The 27102-nt window shown below is 42.2% G+C and overlaps 6 protein-coding genes across 6 annotated transcripts; 3 read left to right on the forward strand and 3 right to left on the reverse strand.

Annotated features, from left to right (window-relative positions):
* Positions 1 to 1691: 1691 nt before the first annotated feature.
* Positions 1692 to 3215, forward strand: DSM5745_08738 (putative phosphatidylglycerol specific phospholipase; the record flags this gene model as incomplete). Its single annotated transcript, XM_026750754.1, has 1 exon — positions 1692 to 3215. The coding sequence occupies one exon, from the start codon at positions 1692 to 1694 to the stop codon at positions 3213 to 3215; it is 1524 nt and encodes a 507-aa protein (XP_026600767.1).
* A 134-nt stretch (positions 3216 to 3349) lies between these two features.
* Positions 3350 to 5348, reverse strand: DSM5745_08739 (GMC family oxidoreductase; the record flags this gene model as incomplete). Its single annotated transcript, XM_026750755.1, has 5 exons — positions 3350 to 3591; positions 3667 to 4270; positions 4335 to 4871; positions 4921 to 5257; positions 5308 to 5348. 5 exons carry the CDS (start codon positions 5346 to 5348, stop codon positions 3350 to 3352), a joined length of 1761 nt encoding a protein of 586 aa, XP_026600768.1.
* Positions 5349 to 6713: 1365 nt separating this feature from the next.
* Positions 6714 to 8166, forward strand: DSM5745_08740 (uncharacterized protein; the record flags this gene model as incomplete). The annotated part of the gene is made up of 7 exons (XM_026750756.1): positions 6714 to 6872; positions 6921 to 7120; positions 7179 to 7315; positions 7369 to 7423; positions 7470 to 7535; positions 7582 to 7711; positions 7765 to 8166. The coding sequence occupies 7 exons, from the start codon at positions 6714 to 6716 to the stop codon at positions 8164 to 8166; spliced, it is 1149 nt and encodes a 382-aa protein (XP_026600769.1).
* Positions 8167 to 9637: 1471 nt separating this feature from the next.
* DSM5745_08741 (uncharacterized protein) lies at positions 9638 to 10765 on the forward strand (the record flags this gene model as incomplete). Its single annotated transcript, XM_026750757.1, has 1 exon — positions 9638 to 10765. One exon carries the CDS (start codon positions 9638 to 9640, stop codon positions 10763 to 10765), a length of 1128 nt encoding a protein of 375 aa, XP_026600770.1.
* A 551-nt stretch (positions 10766 to 11316) lies between these two features.
* On the reverse strand, positions 11317 to 12849 carry DSM5745_08742 (uncharacterized protein; the record flags this gene model as incomplete). The annotated part of the gene is made up of 6 exons (XM_026750758.1): positions 11317 to 11747; positions 11836 to 11900; positions 11970 to 12355; positions 12423 to 12490; positions 12559 to 12595; positions 12655 to 12849. 6 exons carry the CDS (start codon positions 12847 to 12849, stop codon positions 11317 to 11319), a joined length of 1182 nt encoding a protein of 393 aa, XP_026600771.1.
* A 2615-nt stretch (positions 12850 to 15464) lies between these two features.
* On the reverse strand, positions 15465 to 17218 carry DSM5745_08743 (uncharacterized protein; the record flags this gene model as incomplete). The annotated part of the gene is made up of 3 exons (XM_026750759.1): positions 15465 to 16035; positions 16087 to 16342; positions 16390 to 17218. 3 exons carry the CDS (start codon positions 17216 to 17218, stop codon positions 15465 to 15467), a joined length of 1656 nt encoding a protein of 551 aa, XP_026600772.1.
* Between the last annotated feature and the right edge of the window lie 9884 nt (positions 17219 to 27102).

The raw sequence follows: 27102 nt of genomic DNA on the forward strand, positions 1-27102 counted from the left end.
AGCTTCAGTTGCCGCCGCGTATGTTTGCCATAGTTTGTTTTTATGGCTGTCCGCATAATCACATACACCTTTGATGACGACGCAGGAAATATTATTGCACACGCCAGCTCCTTCCATCTCGAAGGCGGCCACCTTCTCCTTGCGAATGATGGTGTCGCGATGTTCGCCGGACTTGAGAACAGTGTCCGCGGATGCAACCGTGCCAATATAGACAGACGGAGCTGACGCTGCTGCGTAGTTAGTTCTCGCCGGCGGACAATCTGGCTATGATCGCATCCGAGGTCGTCGCAATGCTTGCTCAGCGCAACGGTACAAATGTCATCAATTTCACAGGCCCCTGTGCAGTCGAGAGGAGCGTTGTCGACTGAATGCTTGTGAGGATAGGAAGCCTCAAACAAAACGTCAGCTATATCCGGGCGTTTCCACCTTGCCTCTGATTGCTGGAGCGTGTCAAGACAAGCTTTTACTTGACTCCCGAACTCCATCAAGGTCCGAGTCGCCTTTAACCCGGTAATAAAGGTCCGGAGCTGGCGATCGGGTTGTCCTCCGAGCGTGTCTTTGGCGTCTATTTTCCGCTGAAAGCCACCTGGATATCGGCGGCCATAATCGTACTCGACCACTGAGTCACTAATCACCACATCGCCAAGATATATTTGCTCATGGCCCAAGGATGGTGCTCCACCGCAAATACCAACAACAAGTGCAAGCTAAATATTCCGATAACTGACTCGAAGGCTTGAGGTGGCACTGGCGGCACTTCCTTTGCCCATTCGTGGTAAATAGCAAAGTACCACATTATGTTTTCCAACCCGTCCATTCACAGATGCGTTTGCATCACCTGGTTCCTTTCCGTAGTGTCTCCCGAGGCGATCGAAAGTCTCGTCGAAAACAGCTTTGACAGCGTCGGCTTCGAGCGTGAGGGCGCAGACAACTGCGATCGTAAAATCATTTCGACTCCGCGGGCGCATGTCAATACATCGGACTGCCTGAACAAAAGCAAAGATGATGAGTCAAAGAGCTGCTGATGGTCAACTTGAGGAAATGTGGTGGTTGATAATCGAGGGGATGAGAAGTGGGGGAAAGCGCAAAGCTCAGCCTCCGCCCACTGCTTCGACCTGCCAACCAACTACGAAGCTGGTTTTGGCCCCCCAAGAGGCGCAGTCCGCCGCATATATCGATATCCATGACATCAACAGTAGTGGATACGCAGGCTATGAATGATGGTCTGGATTTCAAGGCATACTATGCGGACAAGCATCTGTGTTACGCAGGTCTCCTGTTACCAACCAACAAAGTATATATATTGATAGGTGCTTCGCTGGTTGCCGCTCACAACAGCCATCACACCAGTCCAGTCTTTTCATATACCCAGGGCCTTTCTGGCACATGGACATCTTCGTAGAAAATCTCGTGGATAAGGGCAGCGTGTAGCAGGTCACAACTTTAAGCACATCTGACTACCCAGGGTCCCATGGATGCCGGAATGAGTCTCCTCCAATAAGAAGCCGCGGATTGTGCATGCGACTGTTTATTCGCACATGATTATCGAGGCCGAAGGATCCAACACAACCTCAACCCGAACAAACTTCCTACTTCATTAGCGACTGATGCGTCCTGAATTTGAGAGGTGAAGATTCTTCTTTTCTTTCGACTTATTATCTGTACACTGCTAAAAAGCGCAATCAACCGAGATGGGCTGGCTGCGGGGTGAATCCGACCAGCGCCCCGCCTCCCCCGCAGATTCGGAGGAGCCGCTGCTCAACGACACCGACCACGATCACAGCCGTCGCTCGAGCCAGGACGAAGAGATACAGAGACCTCACAAAACCACCTCCTTCTCACGGGCTCAGACTGTAACCCTCTCCATCCTCCTCACGACGAGCATCACGACGGTCTCTGTCCTCATCTACCTACTAGCAACCCACAAGCTCCCCCCGCAACCGAACCGACCGACAAACCGCCCGCACCATCAGAACAAAGCACTCATCAAAAACGTCGTCGTCCTCGTTCAGGAGAACCTCTCCTTCGACACTCTCGCGGGCGGTCTTACTTATAACCCTGACATCAATAATATCGCCAACCTCCCTCTCAATGAACGCTTCTGCAATCCCTCGAACATCACCGATCCCTCCTCCCCGCTCGTCTGCGCACAGCCCCTCGCAAAGAACATCGCCGCAGATGACCCCGACCACAGCATCGCCGGCGGCAACTTCCAAGTCTATGGAACAGACCACCCCGACCCCTCGATCCACAAGCCAACAATGCAGGGTTTCGTGAGCGAGCAGATCCGCGCGTACGGGATAAACGGGGACCTGAACCGGGCCGCGGAGGTGATAAATTACTACAAGCCCGAACACATCCCTGTCTTCGCCACGCTCGCGGAGAATTACCTCCTCTTTGACCGGTGGTTCGCGGCCGTCCCGGGCCCTACGAATCCGAACCGCGCGTACCTGACGTCCGGGACCTCGCACGGCCACGGCTGGAATGACCCGTCCTTCGACCACTCGTCGCTCCCACAGACTTCGGTCTTCCAGCAACTCACAGAGGCAAATATTAGCTGGATCAACTACTCGAATGCAACGGGGTTCGCACCAGACGCGCTCTTCTACACCTGGACCGCGAACTCCGAACAAGCCCGCAACGCCATCAAACCAATCGACCAGTTCTACACCGACGCCGCAGCCGGAACTCTGCCCCAGTTCACCTGGATAAACCCCGAGTGCTGCAGCTACACCTCCTTCCACCCGCCCTCTCCGACAGATCTCGGCGAGGGCTTCGTGAAGAGTATCTACGAGGCGATCCGGAATTCCCCGCAGTGGAACGAGACGCTTTTCATACTTACGTTTGATGAACATGGTGGCTTTGCGGACCATGTCGCACCTCCGGAGAATGTTCCGCCTGGAGATGACATCCCATACACGGAGGTTGCGAGGGATGGTCACCCTACGACGTTTCACTTTGATAGGCTTGGGATTAGGGTTCCCACGATTCTGATCTCGCCGTGGGTTGAGAAGGGGGGCGTTGTGCATGCTCCTGCTTTAAAGAAGGAGAAGGGGGAGTATACACATACGTCCATACTCAAGTATGTCTCTGAACTTTGGGGTCTGAAGATCCTGACCCCGCGAGTTGAGTGGTCGGCGAGCTTCGGAGATCTCATTTTGAAGAAGCCAAGGGCCGATACTCCCGCTCGATTGCCTGAGCCTGTTATCTTCTAACCTGCTATCTTCTTCCTTGGTACGATTCTTTGGATAGATGGTGAAGATGGACTCATTATATCATAGATAATGAATCAAATTGGATATATAACAAAACGCTCAACATCCGCCTCCATGTTTAGCTAATGCTCTGCTTATAAAACACTCTGAATAGGGCCCTGCACCGCCTCCTTCGCCCACGTCTCCTTGACAAAATCCGCGCATCGCTCTCCGATTCCATAAGCCGGCATCTGCGTGTGGCCACCATGCAGCGCCGGCATGACACTACAGTCCGCAACTCTCAGCCCCTTGACCCCGCGGACACGCAGCCTATTATCGAGGACCGCGTTCGGATCGTCGGCCTTGCCCATTGCACAAGTTCCGGCTGCGTGGTAGCCTATCCAGAAATAACAAGGTCAGAATCTGAGACAAAGGGGAAAGGGGCTATTAGAAGGGAAGTGAAAAGACGTACAAGTCGTCGCATGCTGTCTCACATACGGAACCCACTGCTCGCGCGTCGTATATGTGTGGTGGTTAAGGTTCTCGGGCCACGAGCCCTTGACGATATCCTTTGTCCCGGCACCCTTGGTGACGATCTCGTTTGCGAAGCGGCACGCTTCACTCAAGACCAGCATATCCAGTGGATCAGCGAGGTAGTTACAATCAATGACGGGGTTGTCATTGGGGTCTTTGGATGCCAGCGTCACGGTTCCGCGGGACTTTGGCGCAAACAGTTCCGCGATTATACTGAATGCGTGCTTGTGGTCGACAGGGAACTGGTCGTATTGCTTTGGTCCGCCGTATGTCTCGGTTGAGAAAAACTCGATGTTTGGTTGCTTTGGCGTCAAGCCCATGGGGTCTCGACCGGGGAGGCGGGGCGCATCGCGCCAGAGGGCTTCGTTCTTTAGGCGCTCGTCTAGCCGCGCGAACGCGAAGGAGCCGAAGGGGAATGTGGACAGGAAGCCTGTCTTGTGCTCTTTGTATTCTTGAAGGGTCGTTTCGAGGGCATTGTCGTGGTAGACTTTCGAGCAGTTTGTGAGACCGGATTTGTTCGCTTCGTAGAAGATGAAGACGATCTGTTCATGGATCGGTTAGTGAGGGATTCTGGGAAAGGGATAAGGTGGGAAAAGAAAGACATACAAGGTGATCCATCAGGTTCTTGCCTACCCCAGGAAGATCGACAAGGCAGTCGATGCCGAACTGCGCGAGTTCATTTCGGGCGCCGATGCCGGAGCGCATGAGGATTGCGGGACTGCAGTATGCGCCGCCAGAGACAATGACTTCGCGTCGAGCATAGTACGCCTTCTCGCTGCCATCTGCGGAGCGAGTCAAGACACCGACTGCTTGCAGACCATCTGCTGTTGGCTCGATGAGGACGCGGTCGACGGTCGCGTCAGTCTGGATGGTGATGTTGGAGCGGTCGTACTCTTTGGTGATGAAGTCGGCGGAGGTGGTGCGAATGCCCTCGTACACAGTGCGAGGAACGTGGCCGCAGCCATGGGGGACGTCACCAGTGGAGAACATGTCATGGTGAAGAGGGAGGCCTTGGTCGACGAAGGAGTCAATCAGACGGTCTGCAATGGGAGCAAGGTCATGAGGTTCTGTATGGAGGGGGCCAGAGTAGCCATGGGCGGACTTGTCTGCTTTAAACCAAGGCTTGCTGTGGAATGTTTCGGACTGTCCGAGTTAATCATCCAAATGGTCGAAAGAGTCGCGAAGTAAGTACCTTCTTCATAGCATCGAAGAACTCATCGCCGCTCCAGCCTTCTAGACCCCAGTCATCATAGTCCTGTTTGCACCCTCGAATGCATAGCGTGCCATTGCACCCACTGCTGCCGCCGAGAAACCGGCCTCGGCTGAGCTTGACCTGGCGGTCATCGACCCCGGCCATGGGCTTCGTGATGAGGTTCCAGTCGGTCTCGGAGTCAAAGTTGTTGGACCATCCGCCGGCCATGTGTACGTTCTCAAGGTCGCGATTGTGCTGCCCGGCTTCGATGAGAAGGACGCGGACATTCTTGTTCTCAGCGAGGCGTCCAGCAACCACGCATCCGGATGTTCCTCCTCTGCTGTTGTTAGGTATACATCCTGAAATGGTGGAGCGGGAGGACCGTACCCGCAAACGATGTAGTCGTAGGCGTTTTTGGTGTCAGCCATTTTCAAGGGATGTTATGCCAGAAAATGGAAGCGGGTAGCACCGCACAAGAGGAGGCATGGTCCTCTTTTAAAGCCGGACTGTTTTAAAAGCCGGCCTGCTGCAAGGCAAGCGCGGAAACGAGCGTTAGGCTATCGACTAGGGATTGTACTGTTGTACAATAACGGTCGCTGGTAACTGGCCCACATCTCCGCTGGTGCCACTCGAAAGGCCGGTGATCTTTGCCCCAGACAGAGCTTCAGGCGGAGATTCTCCAGGAGAAATGGCGGGAATTGACTGCGGATTCCGCGAATGCGGGGAAGCTGCCAAAGCAGTCAGCCAGACCGAGGAGTGCGACGTCGAAAACTCCGGCTCAGTTCCGCCATCTTCACTGCAACAATGCCCTTGTGAAAGCTTCCATAAAGACTGGCCGTGAAGATGCCAAGCAGCTACAAGAGCTGGTGTGCTTTAGCGCTGGAACGGTGGACATTCTCGGTGGAGCTGGAGCTAGCGGCCTCCTTCCGTCCTGACTCTGACTCCTGGGAGAGAGCGTTCTCTGCTGGATTTGAGGAACACATCCCCTTCACATTCTCCAGAGCTCTCTGCTGGCCTTTCCACCTGCCGACTTCAACGTACCCGGGCCCTTCCTTCTATAACCTCATTTCAGATTCCGTCTTTGAACCCGCCAATCCGGAAAAATATACAAAAGCTCGATCGTTGCAAGTACATAGCTTTCAGCTGCTACTACTCTGCGTGATTATTGTCTACGGGCGGTAGCCAAAGTCCAGTCTTCATAACAGATTAAAAACTGCCAGGTCGGAGCTCTTCCGAGACACAGTCTGGACCACCCAAATGGCGGCAGGGGCATCGTCTTTTGACTACTGCAGTCGGCAGTTGTTTGACGAGGAGAAGCAACCCGAATCTACCACTTACCGAGGTCGCCGGCGAGATCCCTGTCGGCATTGCATTGAATTGATTAACTGGATCCACGGTGGACCAGCTAATATCTTGTCGGCCCCATCCCGTACGGCCCGAATATCCTCCCGCCAGGCATACTCCGTACGACTGGAAGTACTACATTGTATAATGTATGCTGGCGTTGACCATGTTCCGGGTCCAAAAAGCAAGGGGCCTGTCTTCGGTGCACTGCCCACTGGCCTAGATGGGTCCCACAAGCCAATACTCCTAGGCCAGGCCTTCACCGTACTTTTGCACTCTGGACGATCCCTCTCGTTTTCCTTCGTTCCAATAACCAAATTTTCCGTCAATGACCCTGAGCGGCGGGAATAGTGTGTCAGCATGTGTATTAATGGGTACCAATCTGGTGGTTGAATCCCAATTTCTGCAGTCTTCATGTTCTAAGACTTGAGAGACTGGAAACGAGTGCAATGGCGACCGCGACCCCTTTCCAGAAAGAAGCGTGGACCGAATATGGCGTAGGAGTGCTGGTGCTTCTCCTCCGCATCTTCGCCCGCCTGAGGGTCGTCGGCATCAAAAACTGGCAAGGAGATGATTATTTTGCCATCGTTGCTCTCATTTTCTGGACGGTATGCAGCTTGAGCACAGGAGTAGCAGGGATCAAACTAACGAAACAGGCCGAGCTAACAATGCTTGAGCTCATCGGTCAGTACGGCACCAATATCGGACTGTCAGACCAAGAGCGAGCGTCCATGTCGCCAGACCGGACAGCCAGGCTTGTCGCCGGGTCGAAATGCCTACTCGCCGGATGGACGTGCTATGTGACGCTGATCTGGTCTCTCAAGACGTGCATGTTGTTCTTCTACAACCGACTCACGTAGGCCTATCCCTTCTCCTTTGCTGGCATCATCGTCTTAGTAACCCTGATTCAATAGCCTCGGCCTCGTGCAGCAAAAGCTTGTCAAGATAAATGTCGTTCTCTGCGGCTGTACTTATGTTGCCGTCATCCTCACCATCTTCCTGCACTGTCGCCCGCTCTCGAAGCACTTCCAAGTCTACCCAGATCCCGGCCGTGCGTTGCCAGTCTCTGTGCCCTGGATAATACACTTTGCTCATACCTGGCAGTCAACTGCTCCGCGGACTACATCAACTATATCATGATAGCGACTACGAACGTCGTGTACGAGCCATCCAGTACTCCACCTCGACTCTCACTAACGATCCAGGACCGACGCCATCCTCCTCTGCATCCCCATACCTCTTCTTGCCAAAGTCCGCCTCACAATAAGACGGTCGGTATCTCCTCGCGACATAAAGTCAGACACTAACGCCCACAAGTAAGCTGGTCATCGGCGTCCTGCTCTGCGGCGGCGTCTTCGTCATGGCAGCAACCCTGCTCCGCTGCATCCTCTCCCTGCAAGACATTAATAGCATAAACAACAGCACCGTCTGGGCGATTCGTGAAACGGTGCGCACTCTTTCCCCTTTCCTCGCTGTTACCTGACAAAATCCGCTCATCAGTTCGTCGCTATCATCGCCGTCAACGCCCCCTGCATCAAGCCGCTCTTTAGCACCTCCGTCTGGCTGCGCTCGTCGTCAAAAGACCCATCGTCTAATCATGGCCACTATCATTACGGGAAGAGCAGTGGCGCGGTTAGCTTCGGGATGTCCGCGCTGGGCCGAACGAAGCATGCGCAGCTCGAGTCGGCGGTGTCAAGGGTTGGAAGGGACAGCGACGAATTTGGCATGCTGCGTGAGGACAATCAGCGGAGTGTTGCGCTTGCAAGCGCGAGTCGTGGCGACGGGAGTAGCTTTGATGAGAATGATGCTGATGTCCGGGGTGGGAAATTGGGGACGGGGATGGCCAAGGGCGGGATTCAGGTCACGACCATGTACGAGGTGCGAAGGGACGGGCGGGAGTAGACTTGATCGCGATTGCCCATTAGGTACTTCTAGAAATTGCGGCGAGTGAATAAGAGGCTACTCGAGAGAATGGAGGAAAGAGCAAACCCCCGCGTGTTGCTGCCGGGCTACAGTAGGTATCCATCTGCCAACCTCTTCTCGAGTTCCCGGAAACTTCCAACTTCGCCCATCTCAATCTCAATCTTCTCAAGTGCGACCTATCACCAAATCGTCGAATCAGGCCCCGCCATCAATTCTTCTTTTTCGCAGAACGAGCATACTCTCGGCATCTCCAGACCAGACTACCTTCGCGGACACCGAGCGCCGAGAAGGCCAACCACGGCGCAGCCAGCACCAAGCCTCTTGACGAACAATCTGGCTAGAGCTACAGGGTCTCGGCCGAACGATCCATGACACTACAACATTCTAGCGAATCAAGTCCTACCCTTCGGTCTATGACTCGGCGCGATGACCTCTGGGCCCTGGCCCTTGTTGGTGGCTTCGATTTGCTGCAGCGAACCCGACCCCCTTGTTGCAGTTCCAGCACCTGAACCGACCGCCCCGACACCATATTGTTGCATCGTGATAACTCCCCATGAGCTAAGTGATGACCTTGGCGGAACTTCTCCCACGCCCCCGAGCCGGCAATATGCAGAGAATGAATCGATCAATGCACTGCCCCGGACATGGTCTCTATAAATCCCGACGAACTGGTGCTGGACCTTGAGTGCTAGGAACGAGCAAGGTCACGAGCTTTCATTGCCAGAGAGATTTGCCACTGGACATGGGCCGGCCTGGCCTACCTGACAATCTGGAATGTCGAGCACCATCCATGGAACATACGCCGCTGGGCTCGTCTGGGCCAATCGCAAACGCTGGATCTAAAGCGCCGACAGACTCATAGTATGGTGCAACCCAAAGCACAGGGACCAAAGCATGGGCGTTTCCATCATTCAACAAACTCAGTTTCTCCAGTGCATCCACGTGGGTTCTGGACTGTTCGATTGTTCTTCGCCGTTGTCTAGAGGTGATTTCATCGATCTCAGCGACCAGCGTTTTCGGGGTTCAACTTGCGAATACCTTTGTGCTCAACCATCCATATTGCCATCAATTAAACACCCAACGTTGGACGGGGTTTACGGTATATTGAGACAGAATACGAGACTGCCTAGACCAGCCCTTTCGGTCCCTCCTATTGGCAAGCCACTCGCTGCTTATGGACTGGTGCCAATGCGGTTCATGACCGCACCCAGGGGTGTGGTAAAGTAACCTTAACCCTCCGTAACGCAACTGAGAACCGCCGAGTCTAGACCTTAGGCACTGATGCTCCATCTCGGGCCCTGCCGCGATCCAGATCCTGCATGCCAAGTACATGAGATCATCGACTTTGGATATATACTGCAGCGCCTTCGACCGTTGAGATTCCAGGGGCTACTTTCAACTTCCCCATATCACTTCTATATTCTTTGCACCCATATTTTTGTTGCAAGCAATGCCGGTTGACAACTACGGGGTGTGGAAATGCCACCCCGTGGACTACAAACTTGAACAGCGCAATCACGGGCCAAAATCTCCCCAACTATCGCTGTATTTCACAGACCAAGTTACAGATTGCAAGCAACATGGTACAGGGGTCGCCACTGACCATGAAGGTCACGGCCGCTACCGAGCATGTATCAACATCACCTCAGGCGACCTCGATGACTCCCGGCTTGTCTACTGGGTCAACCACAACATCGACCAAAACCCAATTATCGACGAGATCTCTCGCCTAAGCTACGGCTTCCACTCAGCCGAGGACCGCAAAGACAGTCTGGGACTCGACTACATCCGCCACAGCCTCTTCAACACAACATACGGCCGCCTCCTGCCCCACGACATCCCCGGCCAATTCAACGACATCATCGACATCCTCCAGCCAAACATCGAGCAAGCCATCCGCGAAAAGGCAGAACTATACCTCTTCGGTTCACGCTGTGAGAAGCGCAATGGGATGCATAACATCCACATGAACCAAGGCAACGGCCGCAAATTCCGCGCCGACGACGGCGTCTACCGCGACGGCGGGCTCATCTTCCACTTCACCTGTCCCAATCCTGGCTCCGAAGATGTCCGTGACGAGTGGCTGGGGGTCTTCCTTGCCTTTGCGAGTCAGGCCGTACACACGAGCGACGAAACCGGGCACGCGATCTCCGGCGTCGGGTGGAGCGATATCCTCCGCCCGGATATCATCGAGGATGGCGTCGTGATCCAAGAGGCATTTGTGAAGTCCGACTCGGAGTCAGACTCCGCTATGGACAAGGGGTCGACCCCGCGGCCGAAGCTAGGCAAAAGGCGTAAGTCACTGACAGTGACTCTCTCGAACCGTACAGACCGCGCTGTCCGCCTCGGCGACTGGAGGATTAGGAGTAGTTCGGGCTGTGTCCATACCTTGCCGCGGGGAGCAGCGCTGAGGCCACGGGTCGATCAGATGTTCGAGCTCGCTGATTGTCCGCTTTTGCCGACCGGGGATACGATTCTTCTTCTAAATGAGCATGGCCTGAAGGTGGATGGGGTGAGCTATAACTCGGCGCAGGGCGGGATGAAGGGGAAAGGAGGCGCGATTGTTTTTGCACACTAACATGGACTTCGTCGTTCGGTTTACTTTGAGGATAGCGAGGTTTTAAGATTTCGATTTTGAAAAGTGTATTGTTGTCGCACACTGTCCATGATAAATCAATGCAAATTCCAGTTATCGGCTACTTCAAATGCAGTAGTAAGTGGTCTATGAGCATTATGATATTATTCAGTCGTTAAGGTTACGCGACGGAGTTGGCGACGGAGATATAGCCTCGTATAGTCGACAAAGCAAATCATCTTAAGACAATCATCATGATCACCAAAAAATATGTGATGTTAATGTACATAACGCTACCGAGGCTAGGTAGAGGCCCGCCGAGAATGGTTCATTCCACTTAGCTTCGCTCGAAGGGATAGAAAACCGGCGACCCTTGGCTCTGGACAAAAGAACGAAATCGGCTTAGCCTCTGGAGCAATGTAGAAACAAGCCCAGCTGGGTATTATATAGGTTGTGGTAGGGCATAGGGCTGGGGTGTCAAAAAGTCGGGCCGGAGTAAAGTGGTGTCACGTCTCGAGGTTGAGGGACCAAGGTTGAGTCAAGTCACAACCCCGTTAGCTATGCTTATTCCCTTCTAGTCCTGTTCCATTATTTTCAGGACCATGCGCAGAGACCTCGGCAGCTGCGGTATGCCCAGTGCTTTTAGGGCTTCCCGCCAAGATCCCTTCAACATCCATGGGCTCATCGTAGGTGTACGTTATAGACGAGTGTCCTGTTGAGTCTAACGGCTGCATCGTACTTATCTCGAGATCGCGGTTCACCTGCGTCTTGTGCGGCTGATACTGGAGCCAGCTATGTCGGGTCAGGCGACGTCTTGAGGAGCCTGAAGTATGCGGATCATTTGAGCCAAAGAATTCCCTAACACGGCAAAACCCAGATGCTAAGGGCTTGTATATAATTGGAAGGTTGGCGCAGAGGATGCCCCCGAGTGGTTCCCAGATGGAGATAATGCCGAAAGTCACGCCTTTCCCTGGAGTAACTTCCCCTGGAGTATTTCCAGACGTAAATAAGCTTCAGAAAATGTGATAGATGGGACTTGGCCAGTTCAAAGTAAGCAACAAGGCCACACTTACAGGTGTACGTCGGAGAAGTCATGTCGGCTATGAAACCGAGTCTGACAGCGCTGAGAACACAGGTACTAAAGTGGAGGGGTTAGGTTCAACGTTCTCGCGCATTTGCTGGATGAGGGAGATTGACGAATACGTACCCAAGCCCGACGGAAAAAAGCCCACAGAGCAATACCTTCTTTTTAGTCGTAATGTTCAGCCTAGCGATGAGAGGCAACGGAAGGATAAAGATCCATATGTCAAGGCATAGGTTGCTGGTCGAGTAGAGGGACAGACCAGTGACGGCATTCGAGCACTCCCCCAGCCCTTCCTTCTTCATATCTTGGTCCCAGAACCGTTGTATAGGCCGACATGTCAATGCCCACGCGACCTCAATCACTATAAGCCAAATAATAACAAAGATCGTGGTCGTGAGCCCGATTCTCCGGAAGGTAACCGAGGGAAAAGCGCGATGGTATAAAGCAAGAACAGAGAGCTTGGTGCAGGCATTTGCGACAAGGTAGAAGTGAACACTTATGTAGACGATCTAAGGCGAAAGAAAGAATGGGTATCAGTGATGAAACCCTACTGCGTCTTAGTGGAACTATACTTACCTTCAGCAAAGGCGTGATATTCTCCTCTGGGATGACTTCAAGGTGTCGACCGAAACCGTATCGGGGTGCTGGAAACGCCGCGAGAGTGTCAGCACTCAGCAGAGACGAACTTCAGTGGAATCATTGCGGCACATACCTTGTAGGCTTATTACGCAGGCTCCCACGCTGACAACCTTAAGAATATAGAGCTCCTTAGCGAGGATGACATCTCCGTGCCGGTGGCGAGACGTACCGTGGCCCAAATAATCAAAAAGTCATCCGCAGCAAGATTGCCTCGACGATGCAAGCGGAGCTCAGCCCAGAGGCGCAAGCCCGTCGAGAAGAGTTCGATCGGAATGGGGAGGGAAAGCGCGATGTAGGCCGCCGTTACCTTGGACTGCCTAAGGTACGCGGGGTCCGAATCGGCGGCTCCAGACAAAGAGTCCATTGCGACGGGCCCTGCCATGAATTCCAAGGGGACGTGCTTGCATTTGTGTCACCCTTGAGGTGATAGAGTTGCGATGGTGTTCCTGCGGGATCTAGCGGCGCCTCATTCTCTTTGTCGGCGGCATTTTGTATTCAGCTCCCCGGCCAATCCAGAAGTAAACATTCCGTGACTGCCGCCCTCCCGTCACAGCCTAGCTGAGTCCCAGAAATAGAGAATCTACCCTGAATCTCGATCGTATCACATTTCGACATCCGAGCCCCTTTTGCATTGGCCCATGATCGCCATGCCATCCTGACTCGGAGTCAGAGCTGGGGCATAGTCCACTGCAGCAGCAGTACAATAAGTAAAGCCTCTGGGGAACGGTAAGTCTACAATCCTCAGTAGATAGCCGGTGATATTTGCGTGCCTAGAAATAAATGTGCAACCTGGGAGTATAGGATTATAGGGCGATATCTCCAGTTCAAACACGATCTGTATCTCCCACCTTCGTGGAGCCGGTATCTTCCAATCGACCTGGCACCAAAATCCCGCCTACATCCATTGGTTCCGAGTACGATGGATGCTCGGTATAGTCTCCTGATGATACGGTCAAGATTCCCAAACGCGCGTTCCTCTCCCGCTGCTTCATGACTTTGTGCAACTGATACCAACTGTGCGGGCTTCCTTCTGGTGAACCGTCCCCGCGAGCCGATCGAGATGTACAGGCGATACTGCGAAATCCGTCCGCAAGGGGCTTGTATATGAGAGGCAGGTTGGCACAGAGAAGTGCACCCAATGGCTCCCATATTCCCACGATGACTAATGGAACGCCTTCCCCTGGTAGTTTTGTTCGCTATCAGTTAGTTGCTTCGAAGAGTCTTTTGTTGAACCTGAGGGGGATGCAAAGAAAGGGGCCGGGCGGTTGCGTCCACGTACAGCTAAATTTCCGAGAATCCACGGTAAAAATGAAAGCAATTCGGACAGCGCAGAGGATGCAGGTGCTTATATTGAACATGTCAAGTCAGCGTTCTGAGATCGGTCACGAGTAAGTTGAATAGGAGTTCGGGAACACGCACGCCAGCCCAACCGAAAACAGGCAACCAAGCAGAGCCCTTTTCCTCGTCGAGATGCGCATCCTAGAGATCAGAGGAAGTGGTAGGATCAGTATCCATAGGTCCATGGCAAGATTAGTGACAGCATGAAATAGACATGGTAGGATTTTAGGGCCGCATTTGCCGGGGAGTGAGGGATCCCATTGTTTCTGGATGGGCATGCACTGGATACCCCAGGTAATTTCAGCAACCACCAGGCAGACAACAACGATCACGGATGTTATTGTTCCTAGGTACCGAAGGGTAACGGAAGGAAAGGCCCGGTGATAGAGCGCCAGTACCGAGAGCTTGGTGCAGGCGTTGGTGACGACGTTGAAGTGAATATCTATATAGCTCATCTTTCAAGACTAGTTAGCATTTAGTAGTAACTTTGATGAAGCGTCTTACCATCATCAAGGGCTTAAGGTCTTCTCTCGGTATTGCCTCGATGTGTCTTCCAAGCCCGTATTGCGGTCCTAATGGGTAAGTACAAGCGCGAACGACCGGGGTGCCTACATACTTAGAAGAGCTGTCACGCCGTTTGCCACTATGGCGAGCTTGAAGGTTTTCGTCAGCTTATAGGCCTTTCTAATGCATGCTGTTTGTTGGATGGGTTATAGAAGATCACCGTCGACACGATCATGAGGAAATCATCAACTGCCAAGCGGTTTCGGTGTAGACGAAGCTCAGCCCAGATCCGGATAGTTGTCGAAATAATTGCAATAGGGATTGGAAGCGAAAGACAGACATAGAGCTCTATTGCTCTTGACTCGGCGAGGTACGCAGGACTCAGCGTCGGGGTCGGAACAGAGCCAGACTGCCCTGCCGTTATGGTGGCCATAGTAATCGCGGTTAGAGCTCCAAGGTTGACGAAACGGAATCCGGGAACACGGTCATCTTCATTAGAAAACTGGTCTCCTGAACGACTCGGCCACGGCTGCGACAACTCGCTTTCTTTGTCTGGCTTCCTCCAATGATACCACCGGCGGCGAACGCGGGATTCCTCGTGTAACGCGCCATATGCTGAAAAAAAGGTTTGATACGGAGCAATCATACGACTTGTCTGTCTTCCAACCCGGGCACGAAGTAAGCAGTTCATCATCGATCCGCGCAAGCAAACTCAAAGATGGCTTTTCGAGCGGATGCATCCCGCTAGGTGCTGATGTGGCCATTGAGAGTTGTACAGAGAGTAATAATGCATGGTAATGTGTTGAGGGCTTGACGGAAGAAAAAGAAGATGAGGGTCGCGACGCTTGAGGAATGGAAGTCGGTACGTTCCTCTCCTCTCGATCCGTTCAGATAACTTCAATAACGGCTGCTATCTTCGCACGCCTAAGTTGCTGGCGTAATTGCTAATTCATGATGGGTTGTTGAGAGCAAGTGACACAAGCCGTTGCTGCCTCTAGTTACGAGTATGTCTCACTTCTGTTCTCGAACTGTCAATGGGCACCTAGCTTGGGTTGAGTCGGGCAAGAGCGATGGAAGCATATCCCAGCATGCAGCTATTGGCTATCATTGACTGACAGATAGCTTTTAAGAAGCGTCTTAGGCAGCTGATGAGTGGTTTTGGGTCTTTTCCTCGAATGTGTCGGGCGGACGATTACCCTCACTTGGTGACTTGTTATCCGACGGCTGACGCTGTTGATGTGGCGCCTCCTCGTCATTTGGGTCCCTCGGGCGCTCCAGGCCACGGTCGCGAATGAGAACGCACAGCAATAAACAAGCCCCTATCAAGGGAACCTGCAGTATGAAAACCGCCCGGGATGCAGCCGCGTATGCATCGATAATGATATTCCACTCTGCGTCCGATATGCTGTTCCGGGATGGAAGCGAGTAGGTTGAATGTGCAAGGCTCTTGTACCCTGCGGGAAGGTTCGATCGAAGAACAGCCTGTAGAAGTGCAGCAGAAACAGCAAGACCGCATGCGCCGCCGAGGCAACGAAAAAAGTTCCGATCAGATATCACGACCGCGCGTTGGGACTTGGTACAGTGGGCCTGGCATGCTATCATTGTGGGCTGGAAGGTGCTTCCGATCCCAATTCCAGTAATGCCAACAGTCACGGCGATGACAGCTGGGCTGGTGGTTCTGTCGAACCTAATCATGAGACCGGCACCACTAATGGACTTAGCACAATATCCAGTTGGAAGGAAATGGTACCAGACTTACAGTGTCCATAGGCCAAATCCGAGCCAAATCAGCTCGCCATATCGCTTGCGACGTGAAATGTACTGACCGGCAGCGATGGAGGTGAGCGAATGACATACCATCATAGGGCAGGTCAAAGCCGCAGAGATAATCGGACTCCATCCACGGGCGTTTTGATAATACAAAGGCAGGTAGTAGAGATACGCCTGGTAGACGGCACCAAGAAGGAAAGTCTGGAGAAACAAGGCACAAATAACCTTATTCTTGAAAAGGTTGACTGGAAATCGTCAGCTCGGCCGTGGACGAAAATGAGAGGATTCCTACCTGGAAGCATTGGAAGGGAAGCTACCTTCCACTCAACCAGAAAGAAAGCGATGAGCGAGCAGCCTCCGATGACAAGCATGCTTATCACCATCGCAGAGTCCCAGTCAAAATATGACCCTCCGCCCGATATGGGAATAAGGATGAGTATAACAGCAATGGACGATGTGATGATCCCAAGGAAGTCGATGCGCTTGACACTTGTGATGAAACTGTCCTTCTTGTGGCTGTTGGGTATTAAAAAGTAGCCAACTACAGCGGATACGGCGGCCAAAGGAGCAATAAGCCAGAAGAAACCTCTCCAAGTTGATCTCATAATAAAGGCCGCGCCAACAAATGGTCCAATAATGTTTCCTAACCCCATGGCTGCACCAAGAATGCCTTGGTATTTCCCACGTTGTTGTAATGTAACGATATCAGAGACTATGATCATGGTTAAAGACGTGACGCCGCCGCCAGCCACTCCAGCCAGTCCACGGAAGACGTAGAACATCTCAGGGTTCACGGAGACACCGCAAAGGATATCGGATATGCAGAGTAGCACGAGTGCTGACAGATATATTACCTTGCGTCCGAAAATATCAGAAAGGCGACCGTACAGGACTGTGAACATGGTGTTGGCGACCAGGGACGAAGTTCCTGCCCACGATATGGTATTCCGGGCATTGAGATCCTCCGCGATGGTGGGAAGGGTGACGCTGATGCCATTCTGATCCACAAAGGTAATAAATAATGAGATTGCCAGGCCGGTGAAAACAACAAAGAGCTGTCCGCGAGGCAGAATATTGGTCTGGTCATGAAGAGCTTTCTCGGCTGCCCGCTGCCGCTCCATTATTCATGTAGGGGGCTTTTGCTAGGTATTTGGTCGGCGGCATTGAAGGGTGTTCGGGAAGAGAATAGCTCTTATCTAGTGAGGTGATTCCGGCGCGGGAGTAGCGGTCTCGCAGCTTGATTGACAAGACGTACGGCGTAATGGCAAAGCAAGAAGCCAATTTGAATGGGCGGCATCGGAGGAACAAGCGGCTTCATATCTGCGTGTGGAAATATTCTTAGCCTTGTGACGTTGTCCCCACCGGTCTGGGGGTTGGGGAAGATGCTGAAAACGGATTCCGATTTCCAACTTCCTGATTCCCTGAGAGCCGCCGATCCGCCATGATGAATAGTATTGCAGCAGTGCTTATCTTCCGATCTCGGCGTTAGGCCAATATTATTGGGCCAGGGTCCAATTGTTGTGGTGCTAATGATTGATCGTTAAAGTTGGGCGATGCAAAGAGGGAGAATCGGAGATGAACCGATGGGTCGGCAGCCAGCGGCTGTGGGACAAGGCACCAAGGCGTTAAGGCATCAAACTTCAGAGTAATTTATTGGACCTCGGTCCTAAACGTTAGTAAATATATATATCCACCGAACCATGTACTAGCGTAGGCCGCGGCGCGCAGCGCCGCGGTTGGAGCTAGTAAATTATTTTCCTTAGTAATTTAATATTAATAAACTATTAAATAGTAAGCAAGCTTAGTTCTTATTAATATTATAGCTAGCTTTTTATAATACTAAAAAAAATTATAAAATAATCTAGGGGCACAGCTATTTTTATAAAAAATATTAAATTTTAAGGGTTATTTATATAATACCATGCCGGGCATGGTTTAAATATTTTAATATATTATAATATAAAAAAATAGCTATAAAATTTAGTTAAGTTACGGCTGTTAAGGTTTAAACCTGCTTAAGTAGGTTAACTAAATATAAAATATAATATTAAAAAGGCTATTTATAGCCTAGGGTGCCATAAGCAGTACTTATTTATGCTTTATTTTTTAAATATACTATTAAAAAAGTAATAATTACACAAAGTTATAATTTTAAAGTTTACCCACTTAATTTACCCGCTTAGTTTACTTACTTATTTTTTTATAAACTATAGTAAATTTACGCGCCTGTGTAAAGGCCACTCCAGCATGTAAAAAAAATAATAGGCTAGGTATATTTATAAAAAATATTAATTTATTATTAAACTTTAGGGGGCCGGCCCCTGGGCTAAAAGTATTTATTTAATAATAATATAAACTTAGGGGCTAGCTTTAAGCTAAATATTAAATATTAATTAAAACCAGGCTATATAATCTATTTAAAGTATTATTTTTTAATAATAATAATTAAGGTAGTATTTATTATAAAAAAAAGCAAGGCTCCTAACCAAAGGTTATAAATAGCTACCTTTTAGTAAGTAAGCCCTTTACTATAAAATATTATTATAAAATACTAATAATCTATATTTAGTTACCTGCTTAGTTTACCTACTTAATTTACCTGCTTAATTTACCTGCTTATAGCCCTCCAGCCTTATTTTATAAGCTATATCCCTTTTTATTTTATATAGCTTTATAGCTAATTAGTTTTTAAAAAATTAAAAAGTTATTAAGGATTATAAGTATACTAGAAATTAAAGGGGGACTAAAAACTATTTATAAATTAATTAAGTAAGAAATAAATACCTATACTAAATAAAAAATCTTACTAAGTTTTTAGTATACCCAGGGGCTTAGAGGGGTTCCTAATTACTTATAATATTAATAATATATTTACTAGTATTAGGGGTGGTTCCCGGAGTCCTAACTAAAATATTTAGCCTTAAGTATTTTAGTAATAAAGGTATTTAAGGTGGTTTTTAAAATCCTAACTTAAATATTTAGCCCTAAGCTTTTTAATAGTAAAGGTATTTAGGGAATAGTTATTTATAAATAATATTAATAAAGTAGGGCCCTTGCTAAATATAGCAATAAATAAATTTAATAATTAGTAGGGACTGCCTTATAAACCCTACTTATAATACTTACTTTTAGTGCCTATTATTTATAGGCTAGTAAAATTTATACCTAAGATATTAAGTACTAGCGTGTTTAAAAAAGTATTTTACCTTTTTTTATATTTAACTAGCTGTTATGCAAGTTTATAGGCTTTAATTATTAAGGTTAACTTTTAGTAAGGTAAATAGCTTATTATTATAGGGTAAACCTAAAATATAAAGTTTTTTTTAAAATAAAAAAATAATATAATATTTTTAAAAGTAGCTGTCCTCCGGGGCATGGCTCTTATATATATTATATTAATAAGTTTATTAAATTTACTATACTTTAGCATTATACTTTTATACTAGTATCCTAAGGTATAAAATACCTAGGGTTTATAAGGTTATTTATTTTAAAAAATATACTAGCTAAAATTTATAATATATTAATAGTTAATAATAGTACTAAAATAGCTAGCTAGCTTTAAAACTACTTGCATAATTTAGCTTTAATACTTTTAGTTATAGTATTAAGGTAAGCTAGGTTATTAAAATTAAGTTAAAAAAGGCTAACTGCCCCTATTTAATAATATATATAAAAATACCAAGGTACTAAGGTTTAAAAGCCATGTTTACTAAAATAATAAATATGCACTATTTTAGCGCGCTATAAAAAAAAATAATAAATTAAATTTTTTTAGCTAGGGGCTTATTTTTAATAAACATGCTAACTTAGTAAATACTAGTATTATATTTAATTAAATATATACCTTTTATTTAATAGCCTTTAATTACTAGAATAGGGCTTTAAAGCCCTAAACCTTTTAAACTTATTATATTAAAGCTTTTTTTTAAGTATTATACCTTTGGGCGTGCCTTTGGGCATTAAGGGTTAGCTTTAGGCTAAGTTAAAAAGGGTTATTAAAATAATAATGCTTTATTATTAGTTATATATTAATTAACTAAAGTTACTATAGTAAAGATTTCTAGCTTATAAAAAATATATATCACACTTAAATACTTGTTTTAGGTAGTTATAGGCTATAAAAATTTAATTTAAAGGGTATTATAAGGTTAAATAAGTAATTTTATTTTAACCTAAACTTTAAAAAGTAATATATTATTTATTTTATATAAAAGTATAATAAATAATAAAGGGTCCTGTAAATATTTTAAGCTATGCCTTATATACCCCCCTTATATAATAGTAAAGGTATAGGTAGCATATTTTAGTAATATAAAGTAATAGTAAGTAATAATTTTTAGGTAGCTACTATACCTAGGGTTAGCTAAAAAAATAATAACTAATAGTACTTTATAGGCGTAAAGGCATGTTATTAATAATAGCTAATAATACTAATATACCAACGCCTGGGAATAAGCTAAAGCATTAATACTTAGGGGTATTTTATTTTTTTAGCTAGTAAGGTTTAGGGTGGCCTTGCTATATAAAAAATTAATTAACCTTATTAAAATATATTACACTAGTTTAACTGGATTAAACTAGTTAGTTTATTTAAGTATAATAAATAATTAATAAATTTAGACTTAATAAATTTAAATGCTTATTATCTTCCTTTTCCAGTGCTAAATATAAACTATAAACCTAAGGACTTTAATAAACCAAGAACCACTAATAAACTAAAAATAGCTAATAAACCTAAATTTAAATATTTAATTTTTTTACTACACTTTGTGTTACTATAAGTATTTTTAATTTTCTTAGTTAGCAGGCCCCCTATTAAGTTACCAGTATACCCAAGGGCTTAAAGGGGGGCGGTGGGCAAACTTAAAGGGCAAACTTAATGGGTAAACTTAAAGGGCAAACTTAGTAGGTAAACTTAAAGGGCAAACTTAGTGGGTAAACTTAGTGGGTAAACTTAAAGGGCAAAAAATAGTAAATATTTTTTAATAAATAGGTAAAATTAACCTTATATTAGCCTAATTATATAAGTATTAAAATAAAAAAAAAATAGGTACTTAATAAATATTAAGGTACTAGTTATTAAAATAACCAAAACTATTAAAATAAAAAAAGCCTGGTATTAAACCAAGCAAAAAAGTAATAAAAGTATAAAGTATTTATTAATATTAAAAGCCTAAGGCAGTGCGTACTTAAAAGTATTATATTAATATAAAAAAATACTAATATAGCACTAGTAAAAAAAAACTACTACTTAAACTAGTATTTTAAAGCTAATAATATATATAAAAAAATTATAAATATATTACTAGTAAAAGAATACTGCTACCTAACTAAGTATATAATTATTTTAGGGCCTTTTTTTTTTTTTAAATAACCTAGTGGGAGTGCTTGCTGCTAAAAGGTTAGTAATACCTAAAAAAATAATTATATATAAAGCAGGTACCTTATTAAGGCTCCCCTGGAAAACTAGAAGGAGATAAAAAAGTATAAATACTAAAATTATAAAAAGGGTATTTATTTTTTTTTTACTTTTTTTTATAAGATTTTATATTTTTTTACTTATACTTTTTAAAACTCGCGTTTTTATCCTTTAAGATCACTTTTTATTTAGGGAAAGAAAAAAACTTTAGAGATATAAATTAAAAAAGCTTATAGTTAATTTAATTTTCTGCTATATTATTAATAACAAAAAATTTAATTTTAACTATTAGACTAGTAGCCCTAATAAAAAGGAAAAAAGTAAACTAAAATACAGTCTTTAAAAATCCAGGCTAGCAGGAAAAGGTGGTATTAGTATTACTTTTAAACTTAGTAAACTTAATAAGTATCCCCGGGACTATAAATATTTTAACATGTTTTTTTTTATACACACATAAAATATATATTAGTAAAGATAAATAAAATTAACACTAAATATACTAGGGAGTTACCGCGAAAGAAAAGGTGCCTAGCTTAATAATAAAAAGCATAGGTTAGGGCACAGCTTGCTTACTACTAGAAAGGTAGGTTAAAGCTATAATATAAATAATAATTAATTTTTAGCTATAAATAAATAGCTAGCTAATTATATAACTAAACACTATATATTAATAATTAATACCTAGAGTTATAATCTTTTTTTATTAAATAATAAGGCATAGTATATAATAAATAAAAAACTTTATAAATTTAGGCTCCTCCCGGCCATGGTAACTTTATACCTAAACCATAAAAATTTAGTGTTAACTATAATTATCTCCGTGAATAATAATTATGTTGCTAGTAAAGGTAAAAAGGGGGTTATAAATATTAATATTATTATTATTATAAATTTTAAATAAAGGGTTATTATTTTAGTAATAAATATAATTTATATTTATAATTATAGTTAGTTTTTAAGGGCCTGGTATAACTAAGAAAGTGCCCTTAACCTAAAAAAACTAACTATTTATATATAATTGCTTATATAAATTATACCATTAAATAATTAAAAAAATCTTATTATTTTTATTTTATTCTAGACCAGGAAGATTATCCTGGAAGCTTATAAAAACTATAATAAAAATTAAAATTCTTTTATTATTTAGGCCCTGGGAAGTATCACTAGTAATAGTAAAAAAAATAAAAAATAAAACATAAGATTAATTTTAGGAGGACATGGTGGTTAAAAATTAAATAAACTAAAAAAAAATAAAAGTTAAAAATAAATATAAAATAAAAAATAAACTGCCTACTTAAGGGCACTGGTAAGATTTATATAGTTTAGTATTTTATTATAAATAATATTTTTAGTAACGCGCTCTTTATTCTTAAATTTAAAAAAAATAAAAAGCTATTTAATATTAATTACGCGGGAAAGCGTAATATATAACTAGCTATAGGAGAAAATAAGCTCCTGGAAATTTATACTAATATAATTTAATAATTAACCTTGGGACTTATTAATTATTATAGTAAAAATAAGGTATATTAAAAATTAAAAATAATAAATATAATAAGTAAAATTATTTTTTTTACTAGGAAGTTTGGCCTAATAAATTAGCTATTTTTTACTATTAAACTAGCCGCTATTAAGGCGTACTTTAAAATATTAGGTAAATACACGGAGTAAAGTTATTTAAGTATTATTATATAAATTATTTTTAAGGGCTAGGTTATTAAGTAATATTAAAAAAGCCCTAATTTTAAGTTAAAAAATAAAAAGGGGTAACATGGCTAAATTTAAGCTTTATATAAACTTAAAGGTTATAAATTCTTAGTCCAGGTTAAAAATATTATATTTATTTTTTACTTAAAACACTAAATTATTATATAGAATTTAGTTTAATAGGGTGTTATTTAACTTATGTATAATTAAATTTAAGGCAGTTAAAATAGCTTAGCCTTGGAAATATTTTAGGTTTTTATATATTATTATTAATTGTGGATAAACCTAATTTACTAGGCTTAATAAATTAAATTAGGTATTAATAAAGGCAGGGATTTAAATTTAACCCTTAAGCATGGGATTTTTATATAAAATCTATAACTAGTTTTTAAACTAAATATTTTTTAAATTAGTATATTAAAAACATATATTTTATTAAAGGCGGAGCACCTTAATATTTAATTAAATATTTATATTATATATAATAACCTTAATAATCTCCTTTATGCCTCCCATGGGAATAACCAGGAGGATTTACTAAAAATCACTATTAAATATAATTAAAATACTTTTAAAGGGGCGGGTATTTTAATAAATATTCTATAGCATGGTTTTTACTATATTAAAAATCTTACTTAATATTATGGGTGTTTTATTTTAAATAATTAAATTTATATACTAAAGTAGTTTAGCTAAATAGGTTTTAGTGTTAATATTAACTATTTTTAACAAGCTAAGTAAAACCAGGATTTTTAGGTATTTATGCGCAGTTTGCCTACTAAAAAAAAATTAGGTAGTAATATTAGTAAAGGCCATGCATAGTATAATTTAACCTTTAAAATAAAGTTAAAAATATAATATTTAATAAATAAAGGTCTTGCCCGTGCTGCCCAAATTATTTAAAAAAAAAGTAAAAATTAATAAAGTCTGCCTAGTTTTGCATAGTATCTAAAATTTAGTTATAAGCTAATTACTAATTAATATTTAGTTAGGCCTTTTTATTAGTAACATTTTTTGCTAGCTACTACTTATTATACACGCGTTTAATAGTAATAAAAGGGTTTTTAGGCTAGGGTCCCTAGTTATTAATTAAATTAAAAAGGTAAAACTTAGCTAAGGTCTTGTTTTTATTATAAAGTAGGTTTTAAATTATATATAAACTATAGTTACACGCGACCTAGGCAGGGGTCTATTTTAAAAAATAATTAAAACTTAATTAATTAACATGCACGGGGAGGTCCTTATAAATTTAGGATTTATACTTAGCCTAAATTTTAAATATATTTTTTAAACCACTAAAGACCATGGCTAAAATAAATATGTATTAAAAAGTTATTTTAACTTGCAGTTTATAAGCATTTTAAAAATATAAATCTTATTTATTATTTTTAAATACCACGCCACGGGTAATATAAGCATTCTTATAAAAGTTATAAATATACCTATTAATTATATAAAAATTTTAAAAACTTTTAGGGCTTTAAATAATATATAAAAGTAGCTAAAAATAATATTTATTTTTTATAAAAAAACTAAAATATAGTATTTAGCTAACCTAGAATTCCCGCTGGCGGGCCTTTTATATTTAAAGCCTAAAATAGTTAGTAAATAGTAAAACAGGAGTATTTAATAATATACTTTATATTTTATATATAATTTTTTAGTATCTTATAATATAAGCATGGTTTTTTAGTAAGGTTTACTTAATTATACTTAAAAAAGGCCTATAGCGGAGTCTTTACTAACTTGCCCTTGGTTTTAATTTATTTTTTTAATTAATTATTTTTAAAAATAAACTTATTATAATTCTTGTTATACATATTAAGCTATATTACAAGTAAATAATATAAGTAAATTAAATATACTAACAGGTGCCATGCAGCCTTAAAAACACCTAAATACTAATTATTTATATAATAAGTAATTTTATTAATAATATTAAACTAAATACAAGCCTTGGGGGAACCTTTATAAAGGTACTTATAAATATATTTAATAATAGCCACATGCTAAACCACCTTTATATTAATATATGCATAATATTAATAAAAAAAATATAAAAAATAAGGTATTATTTATTAATTACCCATAGGTATAGTACAAGACTTATTATTAAAATTAAAAATATTAATATAAATACTATTATTATGTTATTAGTACTCCAGGTATTAGCCTTTATAAAAAATTATTTTAAAGCAAAAGGATTTAAGGAATCCCTTACTACACTTTTAGGGCTTTTTATTATTATTAAAATAATATTATATTTTTAAATTTAATATACCGCAAGGGCCATAAATTATAGTTAATATAATAATATTATATAATACCTTTAAATTAAAGTTACCTTTAGCTAGGGTATTTAGGTTAGGAATCTTAATTAAAATAAGATTATTAATCTTTTCCTATATTAAAAACCTGTGTTTAAGCTAATAAAAAATATAAAAATATAGCAAACCCTGTTTTTAAAACTTAATAATAAAATAATATATAATATACTAACTAAACATATTATTTTTAAATTTTTAAAGCATTATCTAGTTTTTAGTATAAAAAACTTAATACACTAAATTAGGTTAATTACTTTAAGTTTAAATTAAAATACTATTTTTATTATAAATAAGCTCTCGGGTAATTTTATCCCACTTTAAATTAATTATAAAGGTAATAAATAATATTAGGGTCTTATATTATAAAACCAGTGCTATAAAATTAAGATAGGACTTATATATATAATAATTACTACCCTTAAAGTTAGCACTTAAAATAATCCACTTTTTAACTTATATAAGATTATATTTATTATTTAAGGTGCAAGAGGTAGTACCATAAAAAATAAAATAATAAGTCCCTTATATATTATAAATAATTTATAGGCGTGTATTTTTTATATAAAGTTAAATATTAACCAGGAATTACTGGAAAAGTATAGCACCCTAATATAAAATATTAAACTTATTTTTATAAGTAAAAACATAATATTAGTAAAAAGTGGTTATAGTAATAATAACCTACCTGTTACTTTATACCTTTCTAGCCTGTGTTAATATATAGATTTTTTAATTATAATAATAACCTATACCGCCCTTTGTATAAAACAAGATGTAGTAAAGTAATAAGTATAAAGGGTAATTTAAATTAATAATAGTTAAAAACCTTTAGGGTGCTATATTATTTTAAAATATAATAAAAAAGCTAGTATTATAAGGGTCTATTTTTAAATATAGTTTAATAAGTAAAAAATTTTAAAAAAGGTTTAGGGGCTTGTAAAAAAATAAAATAAAATTTTATATACTAGTTTTATAAAATATATTATTTAGGGCTATAGCTAGGTTAAACTATTACTTATTATTAAAAATAAAAACCCTAATTTTAAATATACTTAATTAAAAAAAAAGGTTAAAGCACTTGCCTAGCTAACTATTAGCTATAAAATACATGTAAAAAGTTAGGCGCAAGAAACTAAAATTAATATTTTACTTAAGTATAGTTTTAGCCTAGAAAAAAATATTATGCCAAGGGTTTACTTGTTAAATATATTAAATAATATAATTTAGGGTATACTTAATAACCTTTAAAAATATATTATAGCCTAAACACCTATAAAAAGCCTTAATTAAATTAAGTTAATATATTTATATAAATATAATTTTATTACTTTTTTAGGGATTACCAAGGGGGCCTATGTAATAATAAATTAAACTTTATATTTAAAATATATAATAATAATTATTAATAGCAACACGGGAATAGTGTTTAATAAAAAAACTAGTATAGGTAATAGTATTATTTATAAAATAAATATAATACTTAAAATTATAGTACTTAAAATAAAAACCACTAAAAATTTAATAAATTAGGGAATTAGGACTTAAATTA

The sequence above is a fragment of the Aspergillus mulundensis genome, assembly GCF_003369625.1.
Source record: "Aspergillus mulundensis strain DSM 5745 chromosome Unknown scaffold_10, whole genome shotgun sequence".
NCBI classification, from domain to species: domain Eukaryota; kingdom Fungi; phylum Ascomycota; class Eurotiomycetes; order Eurotiales; family Aspergillaceae; genus Aspergillus; species Aspergillus mulundensis.